General features: G+C 44.1%; 1 protein-coding gene across 2 annotated transcripts; it reads right to left on the reverse strand.

Moving 5' to 3' along the window:
- Positions 1–1,309: 1,309 nt before the first annotated feature.
- On the reverse strand, positions 1,310–20,298 carry SPSB1 (splA/ryanodine receptor domain and SOCS box containing 1). 2 transcript variants are annotated; one of them, XM_075603588.1, is made up of 3 exons: positions 20,107–20,298; positions 4,014–4,820; positions 1,310–2,935 (listed from the first exon to the last, which is right to left on the reverse strand). In XM_075603588.1, the coding sequence occupies exons 2-3, from the start codon at positions 4,705–4,707 to the stop codon at positions 2,808–2,810; spliced, it is 822 nt and encodes a 273-aa protein (XP_075459703.1). In that variant the 5' UTR covers positions 4,708–4,820; positions 20,107–20,298; the 3' UTR covers positions 1,310–2,807. The 2 variants fall into 2 exon arrangements, with proteins under 2 accessions (XP_075459703.1, XP_075459702.1); XM_075603587.1 differs by having other exon boundaries at positions 19,972–20,297.
- Between the last annotated feature and the right edge of the window lie 3,829 nt (positions 20,299–24,127).

Genomic DNA, 24,127 nt, shown 5'->3' on the forward strand with positions numbered 1-24,127 from the left:
ATATTGTAATAGATGTACAAAATCTGTTCTGGAGCAAAATCGGTGTAGGTGGGTGAAAAATACCTGTTCCTTTTTATTTTCGGTACCCATGTCTCAAAAATAATTCAATAAAAATGGTGACAAAATAGTAGCCAGAGGAAAGCAAACCCCTCCAAAGTCTCAATGCACCATGCTTAAAGGAGAAGTACCCAAAGACATAAATATAAAAGTACATTTGTTTTCCAGCAGCAGCACCACTAGTATGTGCCTGCAATTCTCTTGGAACAGATCAGAAAATAATGCAGCAGCTCAACCAATGATCTACTACCCTGGTTCATATACTGTACTTAAACTCTAGTTTAGTGTCTGCATAGTGTCAAGTTGGCAACCATTCTAACCAGTTCTGCATGGGGGTGAAAAGGGGTCACTACAGAATTACAAGCATGTCAGGTAGATCAAGTTACGGCATATGCAATTTCCTTCTTACAAATCTAAACCTGGGCAGACAATCAATATTTTAGCTGCCAGCCCTAATCCCCAGGAGAGGCGCAGGGAAGAACATGCTGAAATCCATCGCATTACAAAAGCTGTATCCCATCAGAGATACTTTATTTTACTGTTGCTATGGCTCGGCATATAAACAGTAAACTCCAGCCTCATGTATTTTAAGTATTTGCTACAGCTGGAACTCTACCATGTTTGGGTGTCTAGCCTAAGCAAGTTCTTATTTGTGTGTCTCCCACAGAGAACAGGCAGTCTCAGTGCAGTTTATAGTTTGGCTTCACATTCCACAGAAAAGGAACGCGAACTAGACTGTCCACATATGGTTAACGTGTGCTAAAGATCAGAGTGCTCTTCCTCTTTGCTACCTAATCTGCAGCCAGTTATTGCTACTCCAGGTTTAGCGCATTCAAGCTGAGCATTATTGGAGTTGGTAGTATGGAGCTTGGCATTTAAGATTATACTAAACTAGTATGTTTTTATGGACGTGCATCCATCAATAAAAATACACTGGTTCCCTCTACCACATGTCACTGCCCTGGTTAGACAAAGGGAAACAAATGGACAGAAATTCTAGGACCGTGTGGATTCACGGAGAAGAATAAGCCCTTTTGGAGGGTGGAAAAGAGGGAGCTTTGACACATGCCACCACTGCAAGAAGTAGGTGTGCTAAAAGGTCTGCGTTGAGAAGCATCCAACAGTGTTAAATTGCCATGCTGTAGGAAAGACCGATGCATTTTATTCTGTAAAAGACATTTACGAAGTTGAATAGTATACTAAAGTTAGGAAAGCAGTACATTAGCACAGTGTAGTTGCAATAAAACAGTACTTTTTTATAAAGAAATAGTTTATTACAGAATTTATTATCTACAGAATGATAAGAGATTAAAACTGTACAAGCAATGAATTGAAAGGAGACAGTATGTAGAAGGATTAAGCGACTTCTCTGTAAGGGGAAGACTACTTACAAAAAACCCGCTAAACAAACCACACTTCAAACAAAAAATCGCAGCAACAATTAGTTTCTGTACAACCCACTTATTTGTGCAATGCTGCAAGTGTCCTAATCCAGCCAGTAGTTTATAGGCAATTTTAAAGATGGTACCTGATCTACCCTTACAGACTTGGCACCATTGTGCACAAAATATATACTGTCCATAGTTTAAAAAAAAAAATAATAATAAAGTACCCTACAGCAGCAGTTTAATATTTAAAAAAACAAAACAATCCTGTACATGCCTACAAACATTAATTTATACAATCATAAAAACACTAATCCAGCCATTGTACCTGTGCAGATCGGAATTTTCCTTCATTTAATGCATTGTTTTGAACAAAATGGCATATAATAGGAAACGTGAAGTGCGCACAGCGATCATGCTCGTTAAGTGGGATGGGGATAGAGTTCCTGAGAAAGTAGTGCACCGTTTTCAGGAATCTGCCAACCAGCATGGTCACGATGAATGAAACGCAGGGAGCTTTGTTATACAACGTTCTACATTTATCTGCTCCTGCATCTGAAGAGTTTTCTTGCACAAGTAATGGTGCAAGCAACCTCAAGCACAAAAATGTACATTGTTCAGCAGTGGGTAATAAGAAAAATAGTTATCCCTTCTACATTTGGAGTTGAACCTGCAAAACATTGAACAGGAGAAACCATCTTTAAGAAAAACAAAACACACATGGGGTGGTCGTTTTAGATCTGGTTAGTATTTATATTGCACTTGAAGATCCAGGCGCATAAAGCTAAAAAAAGGGGAGACGAAGTTAAGGGGATTCCCTTTAAAGCCAAAAAATAGAGTTCCCTCGACCTTACTCAATGCCTTTACTAGTGTTTTCCAGCACAGCAATAGCAGTTAGATACAGGACATGCAAGAAAAGACAGGAACACACTTAAAATGTAAGTTAGACAAATAAATATGTAGATCCTTTGGAGACCATTTTCCTGGTATTGGTATTAAACACTACTTCCTAGTCAAAGCAGGGTTGTTTAAAAAAAAACAAAAAAAACGAAGTATTGGCTTTTGGAGTTTATACTATGTATCCTTTTTAGGGGTGATCCACAATAGCATGCAGCATTCCAGATATCCTTCACTGAAAGCCTCTTAATTTGAGTGGTCTCAGAACGCCATGGCAAAAATATATAAAAAAAAGAGGTATTTTAAGATGTAGGCATGCATGTGGGAAATGGAGAAAACGTGTACCACCATCTTCCTAAGAACAAGCAACACATAGCAGAAAACAGTTTTGAGCCTTGGGGTGCATAGCACTCCACTGGAAGTGACCCGTCCACAGCTGACTAGTCAGAAGCTGTCCTTGCTCCATTGTCATTGATAGAGCAGGTAGCCTTTAAGAGATGCTGGTAGTGGAAGAGCTTGAATGTCGTTGAGCCGCTCCTTTCCCAATGCAAGACGAACAGACCTTCGGCACAAATCTGTCAATGGCAAGGGTTCAGCTAAAAGAAACCAAAATTAGAAGTTACAATGTGTAGTATAGACCTACTGTAAAAAGGTAAAGCATAATCTCAGAAAGCAAGTGGTTAAAATGCATAGATGGCAAAGATGCCCTTCAACGCTTCATACAAATTCATGCTCAACATCTCACACTCGGCAATTTAATCTGCAAATCTGATTAAAAAAAAAAAAAAAAAAAAAAAGAAGAACCGCTAATAGAATGCATTTTATTGCTACAGAATACTAGGATGCTACCCGTTGAGAAAATTGTGGAAAATTGTTAAAAATGTTATATACAAATGTATTGGTCTAGAGTCGAAGTCACTTTTACAAGTGAGAGATGTTAAATCAACTTAATTTGACCAAATTACTGCAGCACTTCACACAAAAAATAAATTAAACACACACCACACAACTTTAGACATAGTTACACCTTCAAATGTTAACAGTATGAAACGTTACATTAGAATTAATTTATTTCCCCCAGTTGAGCAGAGGTTAGGATCCAAAACGGCCTTAGGTTTCTATTATAGGTTCCCAACATCTTTAGTTGCACCCAATCGGTCACCACCTATATCAGGAATGTCCACAATCAGCAGTTGCTCAGGCTTGTGATGTACTAGTTAGTTACACCGTTAAGCCTTTCGTGACATTAGTCTAGGATAGAGAAGATAGTGTACTTTCCATATAGTGATTTTGCAGAGGGTATAAGATGTGGCAACTCATTTTTATAGTAGCACCCTCCTGCGCCATAATTGCCACATCTACGTACAAAATGCTTAACACGTTTTCCATGTTTGTTCTACTAGCAGATACATTTTTGCTGGTGTAAAAAGCAAAAAAAACCTACAAAGTTCTTAAAAATATGCGACAATGTAAGATATTACTCGATGTTCCATGTACATACATTTCATTGTATCTGCAAACACCCTAATAAAAAGAAACTTAAACAAAAAAACAAAAACCTGCTCATCAACACCAATACATTAGCTGATCCAGCCAACTCTTAACCCGTTGTCTGCACCAACTCATTTCAATACTATAGCCCTGCAGATACGATATTTTTTTTTATATACTTACGATCAAGTCCATTTAGGTAACGTATGCGTATTTCACAGTGACCCCAAACAGCACTCACAACAGGATACAGTTTTTTCCCCTTTAGTCCTCGAAAGGCAGTTCCCATGTACTGTCCATCCACAATAAAGCTCAATGTTCCATCATCCATATCTAGTGCCACAAGAAACGAATCTGGTACAATGAACGTTTCATCAGGCTCCAAAAAGGCAGGGTATGTTCTACTTGGCTGGTTTTTCCCATCATGATACAGTTTGTTCCTCCCCAAATCCCATCCCCAGGAATTCCCATTACTTCCTATAAGTGTGGTGTAGCCTACAGAATGGAGCGGAGCATCTTCCGTAGCTACCCCGACAACAGCATGAGTCCCTCGTTGTCTCATAACCCAGGTAATCTCCCACACATGCAGGCCTCGTGTGTAGCCAATTTTGCCACGAATGGCATCTGTACTCTGTGCCACCGGATGCCGGTGAAATACAAGTTTGTCATCCTCTTTCACAAATACATTGAGAGACCTGTCATCATTATTCCAAGAGTGCTGAAGTTGTACTTCGTGAGACACTGGGGGCATATCCAACAACAAGTCTAGTCGTGCAGGCTTGGAGTAATCAAGCCCCTGGAGATCTTGCTTCAGTGGCCTGTATGCAGGGTCCCGCATGTCCACCGTCTTTATACCTCCTGTGACCTTCTGACCCATGTTCCACCGATTTCACCTTATAAAAAAGGTCCAAAGATAAGCTCATTCAGTTGACCAACGCTCCAATGAAAGCAGAGTTGCTAGGGAACACTGAATTTGTACTCCAGGCTTTCCTAATGGGCAGAAAAGTTAAACATTAGCATGTTAAACATGGATTCATGTAGCACAGACACATTGAACTCTCCAGCCTGCAAGCCACATCAAGGCAACAAGGTAATTACTGGGACCGGACTGATTGGGGCAGTGCTTGTACACACGCCGATGCGTGCGCTGTAGAAGGCACTGGAACCGTGGCCTTAGGTTTGGCTTTTGTACTCAAAATTGGCAAATATTAAACTTTACCCAGACTGGGTACTTTGACATTTCATGCAATCTGATAAATGTTAGGTTGTGTTTAACGCTTTGCAAGTAGAAATGGGAAGGGCATTTGTATAAAGGAGGTAATTTAGCTAGTCCGTAAGTGCACAGATCAAACACGATACACTTACAGAAACCTTAAAAAATTGTCGTAATGAGGTGTGAGTTTATTTTTTCAAAATGCTTATAGGTTGCATTCACATTACATATTCAAAAACAATTTTGCATAAGGCTTTGTCCATAGTGACAGTGCCTCGCGCGAGCTTTCCTCTCCGGCGAGGTGTGGGCTGTAGGTTTTTGGCAAGCTAGGGGGTGGGCGCGTTCATGACATGGGGGGGCGGGGGTGGAGTGTCATACATGAGCACACATACCTTTAGCAAATAAGATGCATGCCGTACAATTTACAGAACTATTCACCACACCCACACGTTAAATATAGTGATTAATTGAAATAAGCAAAAAAAAATAAAAAAATTACACATGGACAGACATTTCTCTCAATAAATCATTGATATTCCTGTCATGGTATGGATTAAAGGTTCACGTTTGTAAACCTCAAATCACATTTTCAATAGACTAGTTGTACATATTCTCACAGCAAGCAAGCACAACTCAACTGACAAAGTAATTTGAACAGTATCCATGCAGAATAGCTTAAATTGTCATTGGCTTTTAGCTGCTCACATGAAAAGGCGCTCTCGCTGTAATAGCAAACAAGTTTGTCTCCTCCGCTTTATGGTATCCTTGTATCTGATGTGAAAGCTTGCTCTCACTATGGCCATGCGCTTTGGAATACACGTTTGTAGCGCGAGCTATGTAGCCAACTCTGTATCGTGCATTATGGACGATGCCCATGGCCCCGAGCTGCAGTAAGGTGAACATCTATTGTTACACTATGAAAGATTTAAGCTTGATTCGCAGATTATAAAAGCCAACTGCAGAAAGAGCATATCATGGAATACAATTGATCTAGCTGCACCCTGGGAGATGGCGCCCCCCCCCAAAAAAAGTCTGGAGCAATTCTGGCAATTTAGCACAAAACATCTTGACTCTATTATGAAATTTCACAATTAGCAGAAGACAAAATGTACAATTTTTTGTTTGAGTAAGAAGCTGCATATTTGAACAAGGTCAGGATTAGACAGATGACTTAAATGGCTCCTGGCCCGCTTATCTATGAAGACCCAAACCATGTTCCTTCCACTGGTTGAGGTAAAATACACTAATAGCTGAAGCATTCAAACATCACCCCTCCTAAACCCAACTACCAACAGCAAACTTGAAAGGCCCGCAGCACTATAAAAAGTTGCATGACCAAAGCGTGCTGGATCGGTTTAGACAAGAGGTGTTGCTGAAATGCTGGAACTAGAATTAAAAATTATCCATTTTAAACTAAAACTTTGTATATGCAACTTTACATTCCAGCGTGCACTTTATGTAAAAAGTTACAGAACAGACAACACATGGTGCACACTTAATCTTTTTGGAAAAGCGGGGAAGAATAAATCCAATTTTAATGGTCCTCACTTTTACAGAGGTCTCATGCATCATAAAATAGGCTTAGGTTTATGGGACAGTCCCCATGTATGGTTTAGAATTATAGATGGCAGGAACAGGTTTAAAAGATTACTGGGTAATTGAAACATTTCACCATACAGTATACTGACTGCTATTTTCCAATGTATTTATTATGCGTCATTTGTAAACATGGTGATCCGAGACTTGAAAGGGGCTCTGGCTACTCACTTGTATCTAAGAGCTTCTTAGACAAGTCTTATTTGACTGAAGGCAGATAGGGTAAAGAAAACATTTAGTTGACAAACTTAAAAGCTGGAATTCCAGCTTCTTTATTTTCTGGGAAGTATCAATTTTTACCAGTAAGGCTGTGCTTATAGCGATGTCACGTATACTTATATATTCTCTTGGAAAAGGATCATTTAGTTTAACCCTTTGGCCAAAGCATTGTCAGCCTGCAAGCCACGTCAAGGCAGACCCAGTTTGCAGGTCCTAACACTACCAGATAAAATGCCAATATACCTCTATTAGAATTAAAATTCTCATGTACCTCTATTAGGAGGGAGAAAGACCAACATTGGATCTATATCCAGGAGAATGAAAAAGACCTGCTCATTTGGGTTCCCAAAATGAGTTTGCTGGGGTTCTGTGTTTGTCAAGTGGTTTACATAAAAGGTTTTTGGCTTGCTACATGGGATTGCGCTCTTCAACAACACATTAACCACAGCAGTTTGTTTAACAAAATGGATGCACAATCCCATCCCTGCAAAGCACGCAGATTGCCCAGTTTCTACGTATTTGGTAGTGCACTCTTACGTATTCGGATCATGAGATTATGTTCCTTAATGTCACTTCCTCATACACCCTTTATAACCATGACAGACCACATACCATTCTCAATAGGTACTAGACCCAACAGGAGAAAATACAAAAATCTTGTTTTATAGGCACTCCTAGAGTAACTGAATACAATTCTACCAAATATACACAGTGCAAGAGACTAGCCTTTGACAAAAAAAAAAATTAAAAAATAAAAGACGACTCCACTGTGACAAATAAATTGCTAGTAATGATAAACCCATGAACTAAACACCAGCTACAAATACTGTGGCATTTTTTTAAAGTGATTATATACAGGAAATTAGTTGCTCATAAATGTATCCACCTGTGTAATATTAAAAGAAAATAGATTCAGTCACTGTGCAACATTCAGATATAATGGACTCCTGAGGAAGCTGCCAACAGTGAAACGTGTCGAGTCTGGGGAGAGATACTTTCCTGTGCTCTCCGACCTCCGAAAGACAGAAATCTAAGTAACAGCGTGAGCATCGCTAGAATGAACGGCGGTGGCGAGATTGTAGCTGGTCTACAGCAAGAGTTCCCTGTTCTTACAGTTTTGTTTTAAGTAAAATTATTTCCTCAATGGAAGTGTGCATTCTACTTATTTCTAAACGATAGATATAAAAAAAACAAAAAAAAACATCGCCTGCACTATTGTGTCATCTATTCACTTGAAATTTTACCTACCGCCCATCTGAATTACCATTGCCACTGATTGGGAGGTGTTTACTTCCTTTGAAGGAAATGTGAGTAGATGGGACTCCTGGATATCTAACACAATTTGAAATGTATTAGGCTTGGCCCCGCTGCGGCCGGTGGTGCGCGCGGCCGCCAGCCACTTGCCTCCGTTCTGGAGGTCCCCACTGGCTCCTTCTGGCGTGGCTGACTGCGTGCTGTGACGCATCAGCCAGCCGGAGCTACAAGGAGCTTGTGGTTTCGGCGAGTGCCGCGTCACGTGGCATGCAAGGGAACCAATCACGGATTGAATCCCAGCAGCCAGTTTTCCCCCCCCCCTGCCCCGATTCACCCCCCTCCTTGCGATTTACCCCCCCCGTTCCGGTTCCCACCTCTCCATGTGTGTGTGTGTGTGTGTGTGTGTGTGTGTGTGTGTGTGTGTCTGAGTGCCTGTGTGCCTCTGACGGGCTGAGTGCCGGTGAGGGGGGCTGAAGGGGGATGGCAGGCTGAGTGCCGCTGACGGGCTGTCTGCGTGTGTGATGGTCCCGCCCCCCCACCCGTTTTGGCCAAGCCCCCCGCGCCAGAAAAATTTCACTGCAGACCGCGGTGCAGTGAATTGCACGTGCCACTGGCAAGCAAGGCGGCCGTGCGGGCGTGTGCAGCAGGGCCTTAGCCTAACTCTGCAACAAGAGAAAGCCTACACACAATACAGCTTGACTCAATCATGTTCGATTCAGTAGGACTTAAATACAACTGCAGCACAGGTGACGAAGTTTGGGCAAATAGGCAAATATAATGGATTTAAACTTGTGGTTCTGTTTACTGAGGAATTTTTTTTATGAGGAATTTTTTTTATAAATAAATATAAATATAAATATATATATGCGCAACACTTCTGTTGCGTTTGTTTTGAGAAAGCAATCGATGCCAAAAACCAGCTTTTAGAAGGATTAAACATTGTTAAGTTATGGAAAAAGTCCAGGGCTCCACAAAAATACATAAATACTACACATCACATTCTAATTTAAGAACGTGCTGCTTCCAGACGTTGTTTTTAGTGCATAACAGACATTTCAGGGACATGAGCTGATTATGTTCAGATGTGGTGAGCAGACATTTTTCTTTAGTTGTTTGGAAGAGCACATATGAATTGTGGTTTGGCAGTCTAGTCAACAGAAACAGCACCTGCCCAAAGGGAAAGGAAAGTCCTCATAACTGTTAAAAAATAAATAAATAATAATAATAAAAAAAAAGTTACCACTCTTTTTGGAGGGGCGGCAAAAAATCTTTAGCCTAAATATGGCACTGCGCAGGACTCGAATTTGCGCTGAAATTTTATCAATAATTTTTTGGTCCAATGTAGACTACGCTTAGTGCCGGCGACGACGCCAGGCTACAGTCACTGGAAAAATCAAATTGAGATGACTTCCAGCGATCGCGACCAAGCTGTCGCTCCGTTGCGCCGCACTTACTATAAGCGCACGCCACGGCGGCAATGTTTTGACGTGACATCACTATAAGCGCAGCCTAATGCCACATTTACATAGACATGTTAAGATGCAACACAAGGCGTTTTCTGCTGCACGATAGCTTTTTGTTCTTTGCAGTTTATTAGAAGTGGCAATTACTTCAGAAACAAAGCAGTTTAAAAAACATTACATCTTTTCCAAATCAAGCTTGTTCGGTACCATAAGGTGAATACTAATACAGAGTGGCTGTTGAATACTTCATCTCGTCTAGTGTATGTTTCTGTATTTACTGTTTGAAGTGTGGGATGTCACCAAACAGGTATTGGCTCAGTTTGGTGAGCTAGGGGCAACCTATAGCTTTTGCCCTTACCTGACAATACAATTGCTGGAAGGCTTGGGGGGGGGGGGGGGAAGAGAGAAAGAGAAGAAAAGAGAGAGAGAGGGGGGGGGGGAAAGAGAGCGAGAGAGAGAAAAGAGAGCGAGAGAGAGAGAAAAGAGAGAGAGAGAGAGAGAAAAGAGAGAGAGAGAGGGAGAGAAAAGAGAGAGAGAGAGAAAAGAGAGAGAGAGAGAGAAAAGAGAGCGAGAGAGAGAAAAGAGAGCGAGAGAGAGAAAAGAGAGCGAGAGAGAAAAGAGAGCGAGAGAGAGAGAAAAGAGAGAGAGAGAGAGGGGAAAAGAGAGAGAGAGAGGGGAAAGAGAGAGAGAGAGAGAAAAAAGATGGGGAAAAGAGAGAGAGAGGGGGAAGAGAGAGAGGGGGAAAAGAGAGAGGGGGAAAAGAGAGAGGGGGAAAAGAGAGAGGGGGAAAAGAGAGAGAGAGAGAGAGAGAGAGGGGGGGGAGAGAGAAGGAAAAGAGAGCGAGACTTTAGGAATATCATTCAAATGTTCAGTCTATTCAAGTTTTAAAGCAGCAGTTCAAGCTGTCATTTAGAAAGAAAAAAAAATCAATGTGTATCAATACAATCTACACACTGACAAGTGATTAGTTAAGTTGCTGATCAGCAATAAATTGGCTCAGGGTTTACTAAATACATCTTGGGTCCTCTTCTGCTGCACTCTCTGCCAAAGCTCTGTTAGGAAGATCATGTGACCAGGCTGGCACTTGATTCAATTGGTTCACTGCTAGAGGGCAGGGCTCAAAAAGGGGACGCGACTTTGTAAATGGTTGCTATAGGAACACAAATGCTTACAACATTAAAAAATGTTATAAATTTTTTTTTTTTTTTTTAAATGCTACAACTATTTTCTCGTAGTACAGAAGCGATAATTAAAAAAAAAAACCACATGCAGGATATTACTTGAACTGCAGCTTTAAATAATTTGGCAATTTGAAACGCATAAAACTCAAATAGATTAACACTCAATTAACCACTTCACTGCCAGAAATGCACAGGTCCTCTGACCGATAAGGAACAGAAAGAAAACAGATATTTCCTCAACTCTTTTGTCCTTTCTTCAAGAGGCACATGTTCCCTTATTGTGGTACCAAAGAAACAAGATTTTTTGAGTTTACACTAGGACCATCATTAACTTTAGGTTTCTACACCTTCATACAAGTGTCAAGCAGGAGGCACAGTCAAAGTAGAGCCACATGTATAGGTTGAATTTCCTTTCAGGGAAGCCCACTTGAAATTTAGCTGGTGTCACAGCATGAGATTCACTTAATTTGCTAGATGTCTCAGGACAAGTGCACTTACAAGCTAGTGGAAACAGACAAATATACCCCTTAATACAAGAGACGGCCTCTAACTTGAGAATGTTTGTGTGGCAGGTGCATATCCATTGGTAGCAAAGCGGGCCTCTAATCTTGGAGGTACCCATCACCTGGTCTCATGTTTCAGTGACAATTAGAATATATGTCTAAAGACTGATTGAGTTTTCCTAGCAGAGGCATACAACATTAATTTTCCACAAAGCAAGGCTCTAGATAGATTAGTGACATCAGCTACAACCCGGCATGTAGTAGGTGAAGTGCCTGTTCAGCAAGTTATTCCTGTACTCAAAAAAAAAACCAAAGTTACATGATCACTATTTTAACTGTTGCAGCTACTCGTTTGGTTAATCTAGAAATAACCCTTCCTAAATCTAAATAGACCATAACTGATCCAGTATCTGTGGGTGAATAATTAACTCCTAACAGAAAAGTAACCATCACAAAATCACCCAAAAGTATAAACTCATTTAAGACTTCTAATCTAGACCTGAAAATGCAATGGTTTACAGACCACACACAATCTGAACAAACATGCCCACAGTTCATTATTTTATAAACTAAACCCACAGAAGTATTAGATCCGACTAATTTAGAACAGAGCTTACAGCAACTTCAACATGAAATACAGACCCATACAAAACCTAAAGCTACCACTATCTACAATCTATTTGTAGCCAGTACAGTGCATCAGTATTAAGCTTTCAGATTGATGCACAGCACATCCATGGAGTGTAACCTCTACTAAAAGACAGCGGGCTTTGATTACTCACTGGATCAAAGTGTTTGGCTGCTTTAGGCAATTGCAATAAGATACAGCATTTCTACTTATGCCGTGCCTATAGTGCCGTCGTTGGCGACACGGCGTGTGACGCTACCCATCGCCGAAAGTTATGTTTCGCAGGGCGGCGGGATTCCGGCAAAATTTGATTTGTTCAAGGGCCGTCACGTGACGCGATGGCCCTTCAAAAATCTAATTTTGCTGGTTTCAGGTTTTCGTGCACTATAAGCACAAGCGGCGGCAATGTATTGGTTTTTGGGCGACGTCGCATCGCCAGCACTATAAGCGCGGCCTTACTGATCGAAACATTTATCCAAGGGAAAAAATAAATAAATACACCCCATTAAAAAGGGCATTTGCCATTAATAATGAAGGTCATGTCAGACAAGTCATTTTTCAGCAGCGATGGATGATCAAGAAAAAACAAAACAATACATTGCATCGGCAGTTCACTTTTTTTTAATTTTTTTATTTCACAATACTGTTCAGTAGGTCTTTACACAAGTTGGTTGTTAACATTAGTATGTCTCAAGTTACCTTATCTAAGGAGACCAAGAAATTGTAGCTGATGGGATGTTTTGTAATCTGCATATCAAACAGCTGTGTTGCCTTATGGAGGGGAGAAAGTATGAGCATACAGCAGGGGTTTGGTTCCATGTGAACTTTACTGAAGTTTTTCCAAAAAGACAACATTGGTAATCTGCTTTACAGATTACAGGGCATCCTATGGGTCATATTGAGAGAGCCTTTTATAGAAGGTAACTAACATTTTACACAAACTCCCTAACCTCCAACACAACCTTCAACTGCAGACCACTGGGCTTTTAAAACAGGGCACTGCCACTGTATTGAGCCAGAGTGCTCGTATATAAAAGGCTAGCTAGTGATAGCTACCCTCAGGACTGCAATCCTTTCAATGGGAAAAGGACAGATCGTAAAATGTTGCATTCATATTTTTTTTATCCCAGACATATTGCAGTGTATACAACAATTTCACTGGGGACTAAATAGTATTTAACAAGTGCATAGCTAAAACATGCAATGGTGAAACAAGCATTACAAATTAGGCAGCGCTCATACTATCTGCACAGGCGACCGTGCGCACTCCTGTAGCCCCAGTGATCTCTGCACTTGGCTGCACGAGATTGGGGAGACGATCAGAGGCGTGGTGAACGCATCACAAAGCTGGTTTGCCCCCATTGGCTGAACCAGCTCACGTGACGCGACTGCAGCCTGAAGAGACAAATTTACTTGTCTCAAACTGCAGTAGTGTCGACGCACTACATCACAGCCAGTACGTTGCTACCTTCAATAGACCAGCATAGAAGAGACCCGGACGTGTGCACGCGCAGCCCAAGGTTGAAGTCTTTCATTTGACCATTTCAGTGGAGGTTGTTGCATGGGATGTACTTGTTAAAACGTGGCTACAATTCCAACAAAAGGCTATTTTATTTTCACTAGATACGCATATCTCATTAGATTCTTTGTTTCTCTAACTAAATCCATAATTCAGTGCTTTTTCTGTCATGTCTATTCAAATTGGAGTCTCAATTTTACCACTTAAAAAAAAAAAAGTAATCTGAAACACTGCACTCTAGAGGGGATGATTGGTAATTTACCAGATTTAGGCCTCGGCCGCGCTGATCAGCGCTCCTGCTCTGCCTCGCCTGCTCAAACTGGAGCTTTTTTGAGTCCTGGCAGGCGAGGCAGTGAACGCGCTTTGGGGGCGGTGCATAGGCGTGCCGGGAGGCAGGGCTAGTCCCTCGCTCCCATTGGATGTGAGCGGTCACGTGACCGCTCCTCTGCTTCCCTGAGCGGCAAATTTTAAATTTGCCTGTCTCGACAAAATACCTGAGCCTCCGCACGCATGCGGAAGCGGCTGCTAAAGCCACGCTGATGACAGATGCAGGGAGTAAGTGCATCTGCTCAGCAAGGCTCACCGTACTATGTCTCAGGCCTTATGGAGGACTCGTTTGAAGACAAAAGCAACATTAAAGCTGCAGTTCATGCAATATCCTGCATGTGTGTTTTTTTTTAGTAAATCAGTTCTGTAGTAAGAAAAAATACTTTTAGCATTTTCTGTTTTAAAAAAACAACAACTTTGAAAGACCAATTTTCTTGTATTCTATTTTAACAAGCATGCTTGTTCCTATAGCAACGATTTACATTCCCCATATTTAAAGATGTCGCCAAACTTTGCCGATCAATAGACAGAACGAATTGACCGGCAGCTATGCAGTTCTTTAGTTAAGTAGAGATTGCCCACATTAAACTATTGAAGTTAAAAAAAAAAAAAAAGACTGAACTGCAGCTTTAATGTTCCAGCAGATATAAGAAGAAAAAAGCTGTATGATGCTCAGACAAAGATCAGTAGCTTGTATAAGCATACACTATAATCCATTGAAATCTTCACTGTACAAATCCTTTGGAGTATCACATATACATGTATAGACCTGTGGTCAGATAATGACTACACCACTATCCACCGTTAATCGAATAGCTGGATGGAGTTCCACTTCTGGATGAGTAACAACTCCTACTGGCTAGTGTCCAGACATATATTCACCGATGTGGACAAATGAAAGGGTGTACAAGAGTCAAATTACTTACATCTGTATGGTCTTCTGTGTGATCTTCCTCCACAGGTGTGGTGTGTGCTTCCGTTTTTCCACGAAATCCAAACAGGTAGGCAAAGGAAAGTTGGAGCACCACTATGAACAGTGAAAAGAAAAAAACGGCAAGAGAGTGCGTCCCATAAAATAAAATATTTAATGGATCAGAACATAAATAAAAAACGAGCCCACAGGCCCCCACCAACGCGTTTCGAGCGATATGATCTTTATCAAGGTGCATACTGATCCTACCTTACCAGGTATCTGATATACCTGCATTTTCCTGTCATGTGTCGCCCTCCGTCCGCACGTCACGAATGACGTAAGGGTTTCGTGTGGGCATATACATACATGTATGTATGTTTTTTTCAATAAAGTTTTTGTTTGTCTGAACACACGCATTGACGTCACCACTCCGCGTCGCGCATGACGCGTCATTCGTGACGTACTCAGGCAGCGGACGAAGGGCGACAGATGGCGGGAGAATGCAGGTATATTAGATACCTGGTAAGGTAGGATCAGTATGCACCTTGATAAAGAGCGTATCGCTCGAAACGCGTTGGTGGGGGCCTGTGAGCTCGTTTTTTGTTGCTGATGTTCTGATCCATTAAATATTTTATTTTATGGGACACTCTTGCAGTTTTTTCTTTTCACTGTTCATAGTGGTGCTCCAACTTTCCTTTGCCTACCAGCAGATATAAGGACAGTACATCAAGCTGCAGTATTTAGACAGTCAGGATAAACTTTAACAGAGATAAAAAAAAAAAAAACTACTTATCTGCAAGAACTGGTAACCGACTTTAGTTTTAACTGGTGTTCAAGGGACTGCATTGACAAAAATATAAAATATATAAATAAGCACTTAGAATGCCTATTTGTGCATATTTAACCCTAAGCACACACCAAAAAATAAAAATCTAGAGATGCAAATATGACTTTGTAGGTACTCGTAAATGTTGTCATAAGTGACAACCATCATTATTATAAAAAATTATTATTTTTTTAAGCTCTTTAATCTTCTGTCCATTTAAAAAAGAAAAAATAAATAAAAAAAAAAAACTGTATACCAGTCATTCAACTATTACTGGATGTTTGTTTTTTTGATTACCAAGAATATACATCTCTTAAAATCAGAGCCCCAAAAGGTTTGTTTTAAGCTTATATTGTTCCTAATGCATCATTCTTATATTTAAAAAAAAAAAAAAAAAACACACACTAGAATCACTCCTATCCAGGAATGCTGGAGATTTAAAATTGTCCCGTCATCATTTCAGTTTGAGAAATCTGTCATGTGCAGTGTCAGATAACCCCAACTACGACCTTGGATACTTTTTTTTTTTTTTTTAAATAGCTTTCTATTGAAGATTGTGCTTTTATGGAAACACTGCCACATAAGGCCTGGGACATAATGAATGGAAGCTCGCCGAGGCGGGCTGAGCTGCGCAGATGCACAAACCCCTGCATCTGTCATCAGCGCGGCTATAGTTTCCCCTTCCACATACGCACTGATGCGTGCGGAGGCTCAGAAAATCGGAACAGACAGGGAAGTTTCAAATTTGGCGCTCGGGGAAGCGGAGGAGCGATCACGTGATCGCTCCCATCCAATGGGAGCGGGGGACTAGCCCCGCCTCCCGCTCCGCCTCCTGGCACGCCTACGCTCCCAGAGTGCGCTCACTGCCTCGCCTGCAAGGACAGGAAAAAGCTCCATTTTCAGCAGGCGAGGCAGAGCAGGAGCGCGCCTCAGCGAGCTTCAAGTTACTATGTCCCAGGCCTAAGGCCGAGGCATGGTCAGCGCTTATGCGCTGAGGCGCGCTGCTGCTCGGCAAGCGTGCGGAAGCGCAAGTATAACATTTTTTTTAAATTCAAGCGCTCAAGGGAGCGCAGGGCCGGTCACGTGAGTGGTTCGCCCAATGAGGGCAAACCAGCTCTGTGACGTCACAGCCTCCCCCTCCCTCCCCAACACGCCCCCGGACTAAGGCCAGGGAAAGCACCCGCTTTCCCTCAGCGCGCCTCCGCCCGGCACAATTCAACATGGATGCGGCCTAAGGCCGAGTCCATAGACGGACAGGCCGTGCTGAGCCCCTGCATCCTCAATGAGGATGCCTTGAGAGGGGGCTCACGCGAGCGTCCGCAGGCGTGCTGACGAGTTGGAGGTTTCAGCCGAGCGCCAAGCTGTTTTTCAGCGCGCTGTCGGCTGAAAACCTCCAATCACAGCAGCGTCAACGTTACGGCGCCGTGACATTGACGTCAGTGCATCTCGGGCGATTGGCCCAGCGACGTCACTGCCCCGCCTCCAACCACCTCCCCCCGGCTCCCTTCGCGGACGCTGGTTCGCCTGCAAGTCCGTGCAATCGCGCTGACTGAAGCAGGCGAGCCTCAGCGCGCCTCCGCTCTCCCCACCCCTCTATGGCCCGGGCCTAAGGCTTGTTATATAGTGGTCGTGTGCGCTACGCCACTTACACAGGTATTTGGACAACTAAACATTCTTAATGTTTAATTCATATTTGACAAACACGAATGTAAAAGTAAATATGCCAAGATAACCTGTACAGCTCACTGTACGATGGGCATCTTATTAGTGATTCACTTTATAATGTAATTCATATTTGAACAGCACCCATCTTACCAAAGACTAACCAAACAATTGGGTCCATGAACTCTAGAGATAGCAGTACTATTTAAACGTGAATAAGGATTTGTTTTCTGAGGGGGTGGGTCAAGACAAAGGAACAGGTACTATAAGTAATTACAATTGTTAAATATTGCCTTTTGAAGGATACAGTAAATCAAATTCCGTTTTATCTCCAGATAATGATTAAAGAATCAGCAGTGTCCTTTCATGACAAAAATGTTTAACAGTATGTTCAAAAAGGTGCCAGGACAATTTTACCTTCATATTTTCATAGTAACCTAATCCTTTGCAGTGGTTTCAGTTTTTACCCAACATTACATAAATAGTACTGTTTGAAAATATAAGTTAAGTGTAAGTAGCCACGTACAAAGTTTTACTTCCCTGTACGGCTTAGGCTCAGGCCCCGCTCCCAGAGTCAGCGCACACGCACTGCAGACAGGCGGTGCGCTGACATACACAGACCGCGGGGGGCCGGAGCGGGAGGTGGGCGGGAGTGGGAGGCTTGACAGGGAGGGGGGGCGTGGCTTGAGCGGAGGGACCCGCTACTCTCCCCCCCCCCCCCCCCTCCCACCACGGCTCGGGCTGGAGCTGCTGAGGTTAAGTTTAAACACATAAACACACACACACGCAGGCACTCACACACACACGCGCGCACACACAGGCAGGCACTCACACACACGCGCGCACACACAGGCAGGCACTCACGCACTCAGGCACTCAGGCACACACATACACACAGACAGGCACGCACGCACTCAGAAACACACACAGACAGGCACTTACCTGCTTTCACTCCACACGCCTCCCCGCTCCCCGAAGCCTCCCCTCCCCATTGGCTCACAGCCACACCACGTGACGCGTCAACGCTAGGAAACACCATTCTCTTGTGTCTCCTAGCGGCTGACGCGCCACAGCGTGTAGTCAGCTGTGCAGCCAGTGGGGACCGGGACCGGCTCGCGAGGATTCCCCTGCTGGTGGGGAACTCGCGACATGGCCGCCCGCGCCAACAAGCGCAGCGGGACCGAGGCCTTACCATCAAAGTTTGGTGTCTGGGACCAATTTATAAAGTTGCCCAAGACCACAAGTAGCTTGGTCATGGTTCAGAGACTTTACTCTGAGCCACTCCTTCAGCCCAATGTAATGTCAAATAAATATTTGGATAAATTGTTAGAAAATTATAAAAAAAGTATTAATTTTTTATGAGAAGATCTTGCTTCCATATGATTTTCAGAGGAAGCTGACCAACTTTGATCTGTTTGTTTTAAGCTATGCTGAATGTGGAAAGTTTAGGACACAGCTGGTCTGAGCCATATGAATGAATGTCCACCAAAACTGCAAATGGCAACTGGATGATGGAGCCAAGACTTGCAGCCCATAGCATCTAGAGACCACAAGAGAAAGAAAAGTACTCCAGAAATGCACTGTATTAAAATTTGTATGCAAGAATGAATACAAATGTAGTGAAGATGGATGTGTGGTGATGCAAAGTTACAATGTTCAGTTGCACAACATTGTACATTTCAACATACTATTGGTTGGGTAAACTACATACATAAAACATTCCTCAAACTCGTGTAAACGACATAGATGCATTTATGTTTACACAACAGTATGTGCAATATATAATGATACGTGCAATTGAAGCTCTACACACCCATCTCCACTCCTATTTTTTAAATTGAATGTATTTTTGTAGTACCGAAATTAAATAAAAATTACATTGCATTTGAGTGCATTTATGGGGTACTTCTCCATTTTTCTTGTGGTCTCCAACTTTTGACCCCTTGCACTGGGACCAGCTTGTAAAATATTGATCTCAATTGGGGTATTATATACAATGTCAATCCACCTTGAGCACCTAGGTAATCAATCTCTGGCATATCTAGAAAGATAACTATGGCCTGTTTTTGGCCTCGGTCCCAGAGATCGCGACCCGAACATGAGACGGCCCTCTATGGGGCCGGACCCAGTCAGTCTGTGCGCATGCTCAAAGCGCGATGGCATGACCACATTGCCAAAACACAAGAAATGTTTCTTTTGGCGCAGTAGCCAAGCGATGGCTACATCACGGCGGTAGTTCAACCAATGAGGGCGAACCAGCTGCGTGGCATCATGGCTGCGCCCCTGCCACGAACAACCAGAAGTCCACTGATCACTTCGGAAACAGGCGACACAAGGCGCTCCAACGTGCGCACACTGAGGCCGTAGTCTTTCACTTCAATGTCCAAGTAGCAGCCAACCATGCATCACCCAATCTCCTGCACGCCACTCATGGAAGAAATTCACAGGTGATAGTGCACTCAAGTAGTTTGTCATGCAAAACACAGGAATTGACCAAGTCACAGCACAAAATCGACACGTCTCAACTCTTCCTCTACTATGCATCTAAAGAGAGTCCAATGTGATAAACTAATAGTCCAATATCTAATCTTGTGGGCACGGTTCACTATTAGCATCACCAGAGCCATACACCTCTGCCCACCCCCCGAAAGGATGTGTATTTATGCACAGGGCAGTGCTGCTTGCACTGCACATTAGCTACTTAGATTGTAAGCTCTCCAGGCCAGGGTTTTCCTTTCCCATTGTCCAACATTATAACTTCCCAGTACTGCATGGTCTCTGTACAGCGCCAAGTACACACGGGGGGCGGGGGAGAGTATAAATAAAGATATACATACATTATCCGGTATTGTGCTAGCCACATCAGACGCAGGGGAGATAAAGAGATCAGATTGCAGCCGCCGCACCCATACGAACCCCTGGCTCCAGGTGACTCTCTCTCTCTCCAGCCACCTCTCCCTGTGTCTGCTCACCGCTTGATAATCCGGTATCTCCTCTTCCTCCTCCCCACAGACCAGGGGCAGGGACTCCGCCCCCTTACTGGAGCTCCCCGTATCCGGCCCGGGGAGGTCTGTGGGGCTACCCGTCCCCGGTAAAGTCCCCCTCACCCCCCCACGATACCGGGGGGTATCTGCTTCCTGCACACCGTTGCTCTCTCTCCCCCCCACCCCCAATGTTTCCCTCCCCCCCTGCGCTCGGGGTACCGGCCTCTCCCTTTCAGACGCCGAGGAGCGGCGCGCGCACAGCGAGGAGGGAGGGCGAGGCGAGGACACGCTCGCGAGACAAAAAAAAAAAAAAAAAAAACCTCCCCAACCGTCTCTGAAGCCCCGCCCACCAGGTGTTTCAGGTCACGCGCCTCACCACAAAGTCCAGCAAGCCGCGCAAACTCCGTGTCGGTCCCCTCCCCCGTCTTCTGTCTACACTTCCCACCAGCCACTATCTTGGCTCTTCAAGTAGCGCTCCGAAACAGGCGCCGCCCCCCGCCCCGCCCTCTTGGGCAGACGGGGCCCCGCCCACTGCTGTGGTCCGGTCACCGCCCCGCGGCTCATCCACGTGCGCAGCGTTGGAGCGTGCCTGTGACTTTAACCCCTGCGCTGCCTCAGCATGACCACGTGAGCCAGGGAAAGACACCACGACAGGTTTCTTTCTGCAGCCTCCAAGTCTAGATTGTGGGCCATATTTAAGCAGCCTGAGGCTGCGCTTATACTGCAGGCGCCGCGACCGATGACGTCACCCGTCACCTTTGCGATAGTTGTAATGTAAGTTTAGGCGACGTCGCTGGCTACGAGGCCAGTGACGTCAGAAAGGGGGACGGCAGAGGGACGGAGAAGCTCTCTGATTGGCCACAAGGGGAGACCGTCGCTGACTAAATCAAATAACAGTGACTACCAGATTTTTGGTAGCGCCGTCTCGTGCACTATAAGCGCCGACGACGGCGACAATGCATTTGGCTTGACGCGACATCGTGTCGCCAGCACTATTAGCGCAGCCTTATACGATAAGGCCTCGGACATGGTGCCGCAGACCGTGCGGACGCTGAGCGAACAGACTGCCTTAAGGCAGTGTTCGCGTCCATGCGGCGTGCGTGCACGCGGGAGGGGGCGCAGCGTTGCGTGAGAACTCAGTTAAACTGATTTCTCAGCGCGACAGACAGGTCACGTGAGCGATCTCCGTGACGTCACTAGGAACGCCCCCAAGAACACCCCCCATGGCCCGTCTAGCGTGGCCAGGGAAAGCACACGCTTTCCCTTAGTCTCTGCGCGCCCTCGCACGGGAGAAGGCCCCAGCCTAACTCGCCTTCCAGTACTGGAAGACACACTGCAGCCCATTGAAGGGCTCCCCTCACTCCCTGATTAATGTAAATAGGTTGCCTTTATCTCCCAGCTCTGGTATCACTGGTGGGGCGGGGGGCCTACCTGACGGACAGCTCTGCAAATCCTCTGACTGCCACGCTGAGTCGGGGCCTAGAGGTAGCAAATACAAAGGTCAGTTCTCGGAGACACCCTCTGATTAGATTGACACATCTAGGTGTGCTCGGCTGCAGGAAAGCACCACTGCTTTTATGCTTTCAGATCATTTTCTTTATCTGATTCGCTGCTGGGTGGTATGTAAGCCATGCAAAGCATTTAATGCTGTGTCACGTTGATGAAAAGGAAAACTCGTCATTCACTCACTCCAATTACAACGGTGAAGAAGCCCCGTGTGAGGAGACTGGCCTAGTGATAATATTTCTGTTGTTGCTATGACATTGGGCAAGTTGCCAAAAGCAGCCACCCTTGTTCCTCATTGTATTTTTTTTAAATATTACCTAAACGTGGGGGTTCCCCCGGAGCCGAACTGTGGTTTCAGTACTTCTGGCGCCCCCCCACAGTTCTTGGGATATTTGCACAAAATGGCCGCGCCATCCGCCTCGCTACTACAGAGAGCCTTGGTATTGGTGACCTCACGGCTCTGTATGCACATCGTGCAACCTATATAGGAGACGCAGAACCTGTGTTTTCGGTGCTGTACCTATTATTCCCAGTACATGGGAGTAGGAAAGAGTTAGGCCGCACTTATAGTGCTGGCAACGCGACCAATGACGTCACCCGTCGCCACCCGCGATAGTTGTAATTTGTTTTTTAGCGACGGTCGCCAGTGACGTCACTAAAGGGGGCGGGCCACGCAATTTGATTGGTTTAGAGACAGTCACATGTGGAGACTGTCTCTAAAAAATCAAATAGACCCGGCTACCAATTTTCCAGACGCGACGTCGCTTAGTCGCGTCGCGCTTATTATAAGCGCTGGCGACGGAGTAAATTGTTTTGTTTTCGAGCGGCGTCGCAGTAGCGGGCACTATAAGCGCAGCCTTATTCTGTTAATTTGATCCATTGGTTGAAGCTCGAAACCTTCAGCTAGTTAGACCTGCTGAAAATTGACGACATAATTACTCCATGGAAAACAAAATGATCGGATACATTTTTTTAATCACCGCTCCTATTGTGTGGTATGTGTGGTGTGTGGTGTGTTGTGTGTGTGTGTGTACAAATTAATATTACATAGTAGATGAGGTTGAAAAAAAGAGATAACCATCAAGTTTAACCTATGTTAAATTAAGTCGATTTGAGTTACTTATCCTATACTAGCTGAGAGCCCCGGCGTTGCCCGGGATGTTTGTGGTGTGGGTGTGGCATTTGGGTGGGGAGTGGTCCACGCGGCCCATGTGCGGTGGTAGTGCTGCTGTGGCTGTACTGATGGTGATTGTATTGGTGTGCTGATTTGGGAGGGTTTGGTGCTGATGTGGGGGTGCGGATGTGGGTGTGCTGATGGGGGAGGTGCAAAGGTGGCGATGTGTGGGTGCTGATGGTGTTGATGGGGGCTGGGAATGGTGGGGAGGCGAGAATGCCAGTGTGCTGGGGGGGCATACCGGTGTGCTGATGTGGTGGTGCTGGGGTGTGTGTGTGTATACATGTTTGTGTGTATACATTGTATGTGTGTGTGTGTATACATGTGTGTGTGTGTGTATGTGTACGTGTGTGTGTATACACGTGTGTGTGTATACACGTATGTGTGTGTATACACATGTGTGTGTATACACGTGTGTGTGTGTGTATACACGTGTGTGTGTGTGTGTATACACGTGTGTGTATACACGTGTGTGTGTGTGTATACACGTGTGTGTGTATACACGTGTGTGTGTGTATACACGTGTGTGTATACACATGTGTGTGTATACATTGTGTGTATGTATATATTGTGTGTGTGTATACGTGTGTGTGTATACACATGTGTGTGTATACACGTGTATACATGTTTGTGTGTGTGTATACATGTTTGTGTGTATACATTGTATGTGTGTGTGTGTATAAGTGTGTGTGTGTGTGTGTGTGTGTGTGTGTATACGTGTGTGTGTGTGTGTATACATGTGTATGTGTGTATACATGTGTGTGTGTGTGTGTATACATGTGTGTGTATATACATGTGTGTGTATATACATGTGTGTGTATACACATGTGTGTGTATACACATGTGTGTGTATACACATGTGTGTGTGTACACATGTGTGTGTGTACACATGTGTGTGTGTGTGTGTACACGTGTGTGTACACATGTGCGTGTACACATGTGTGTGTATACACATGTGTGTGTGTATACACGTGTGTGTGTGTGTGTATACACGTGTGTGTGTGTGTATACACGTGTGTGTGTGTGTATACACGTGTGTGTGTGTGTGTGTGTGTATACATGTGTGTGTGTGTATACATGTGTGTGTGTATACATGTGTGTGTGTGTATACATGTGTGTGTATACATGTGTGTGTGTGTATACATTATGTGTGTGTATACCTGTGTGTATACGTGTGTGAGTGTATACGTGTGTGTGTATGTGTACATGTGTGTGTGTGTGTGTATGTCTCCATGTGTGTGTGTGTATGTCTCCATGTGTGTGTGTACGTGTACATGTGTGTGAGTATACGTGTACATGTGTGTGTGTGTGTACGTGTCTACGTGTACA

Source organism: Ascaphus truei, chromosome 6 (assembly GCF_040206685.1).
Source record: "Ascaphus truei isolate aAscTru1 chromosome 6, aAscTru1.hap1, whole genome shotgun sequence".
In the NCBI taxonomy this organism is placed as follows: domain Eukaryota; kingdom Metazoa; phylum Chordata; class Amphibia; order Anura; family Ascaphidae; genus Ascaphus; species Ascaphus truei.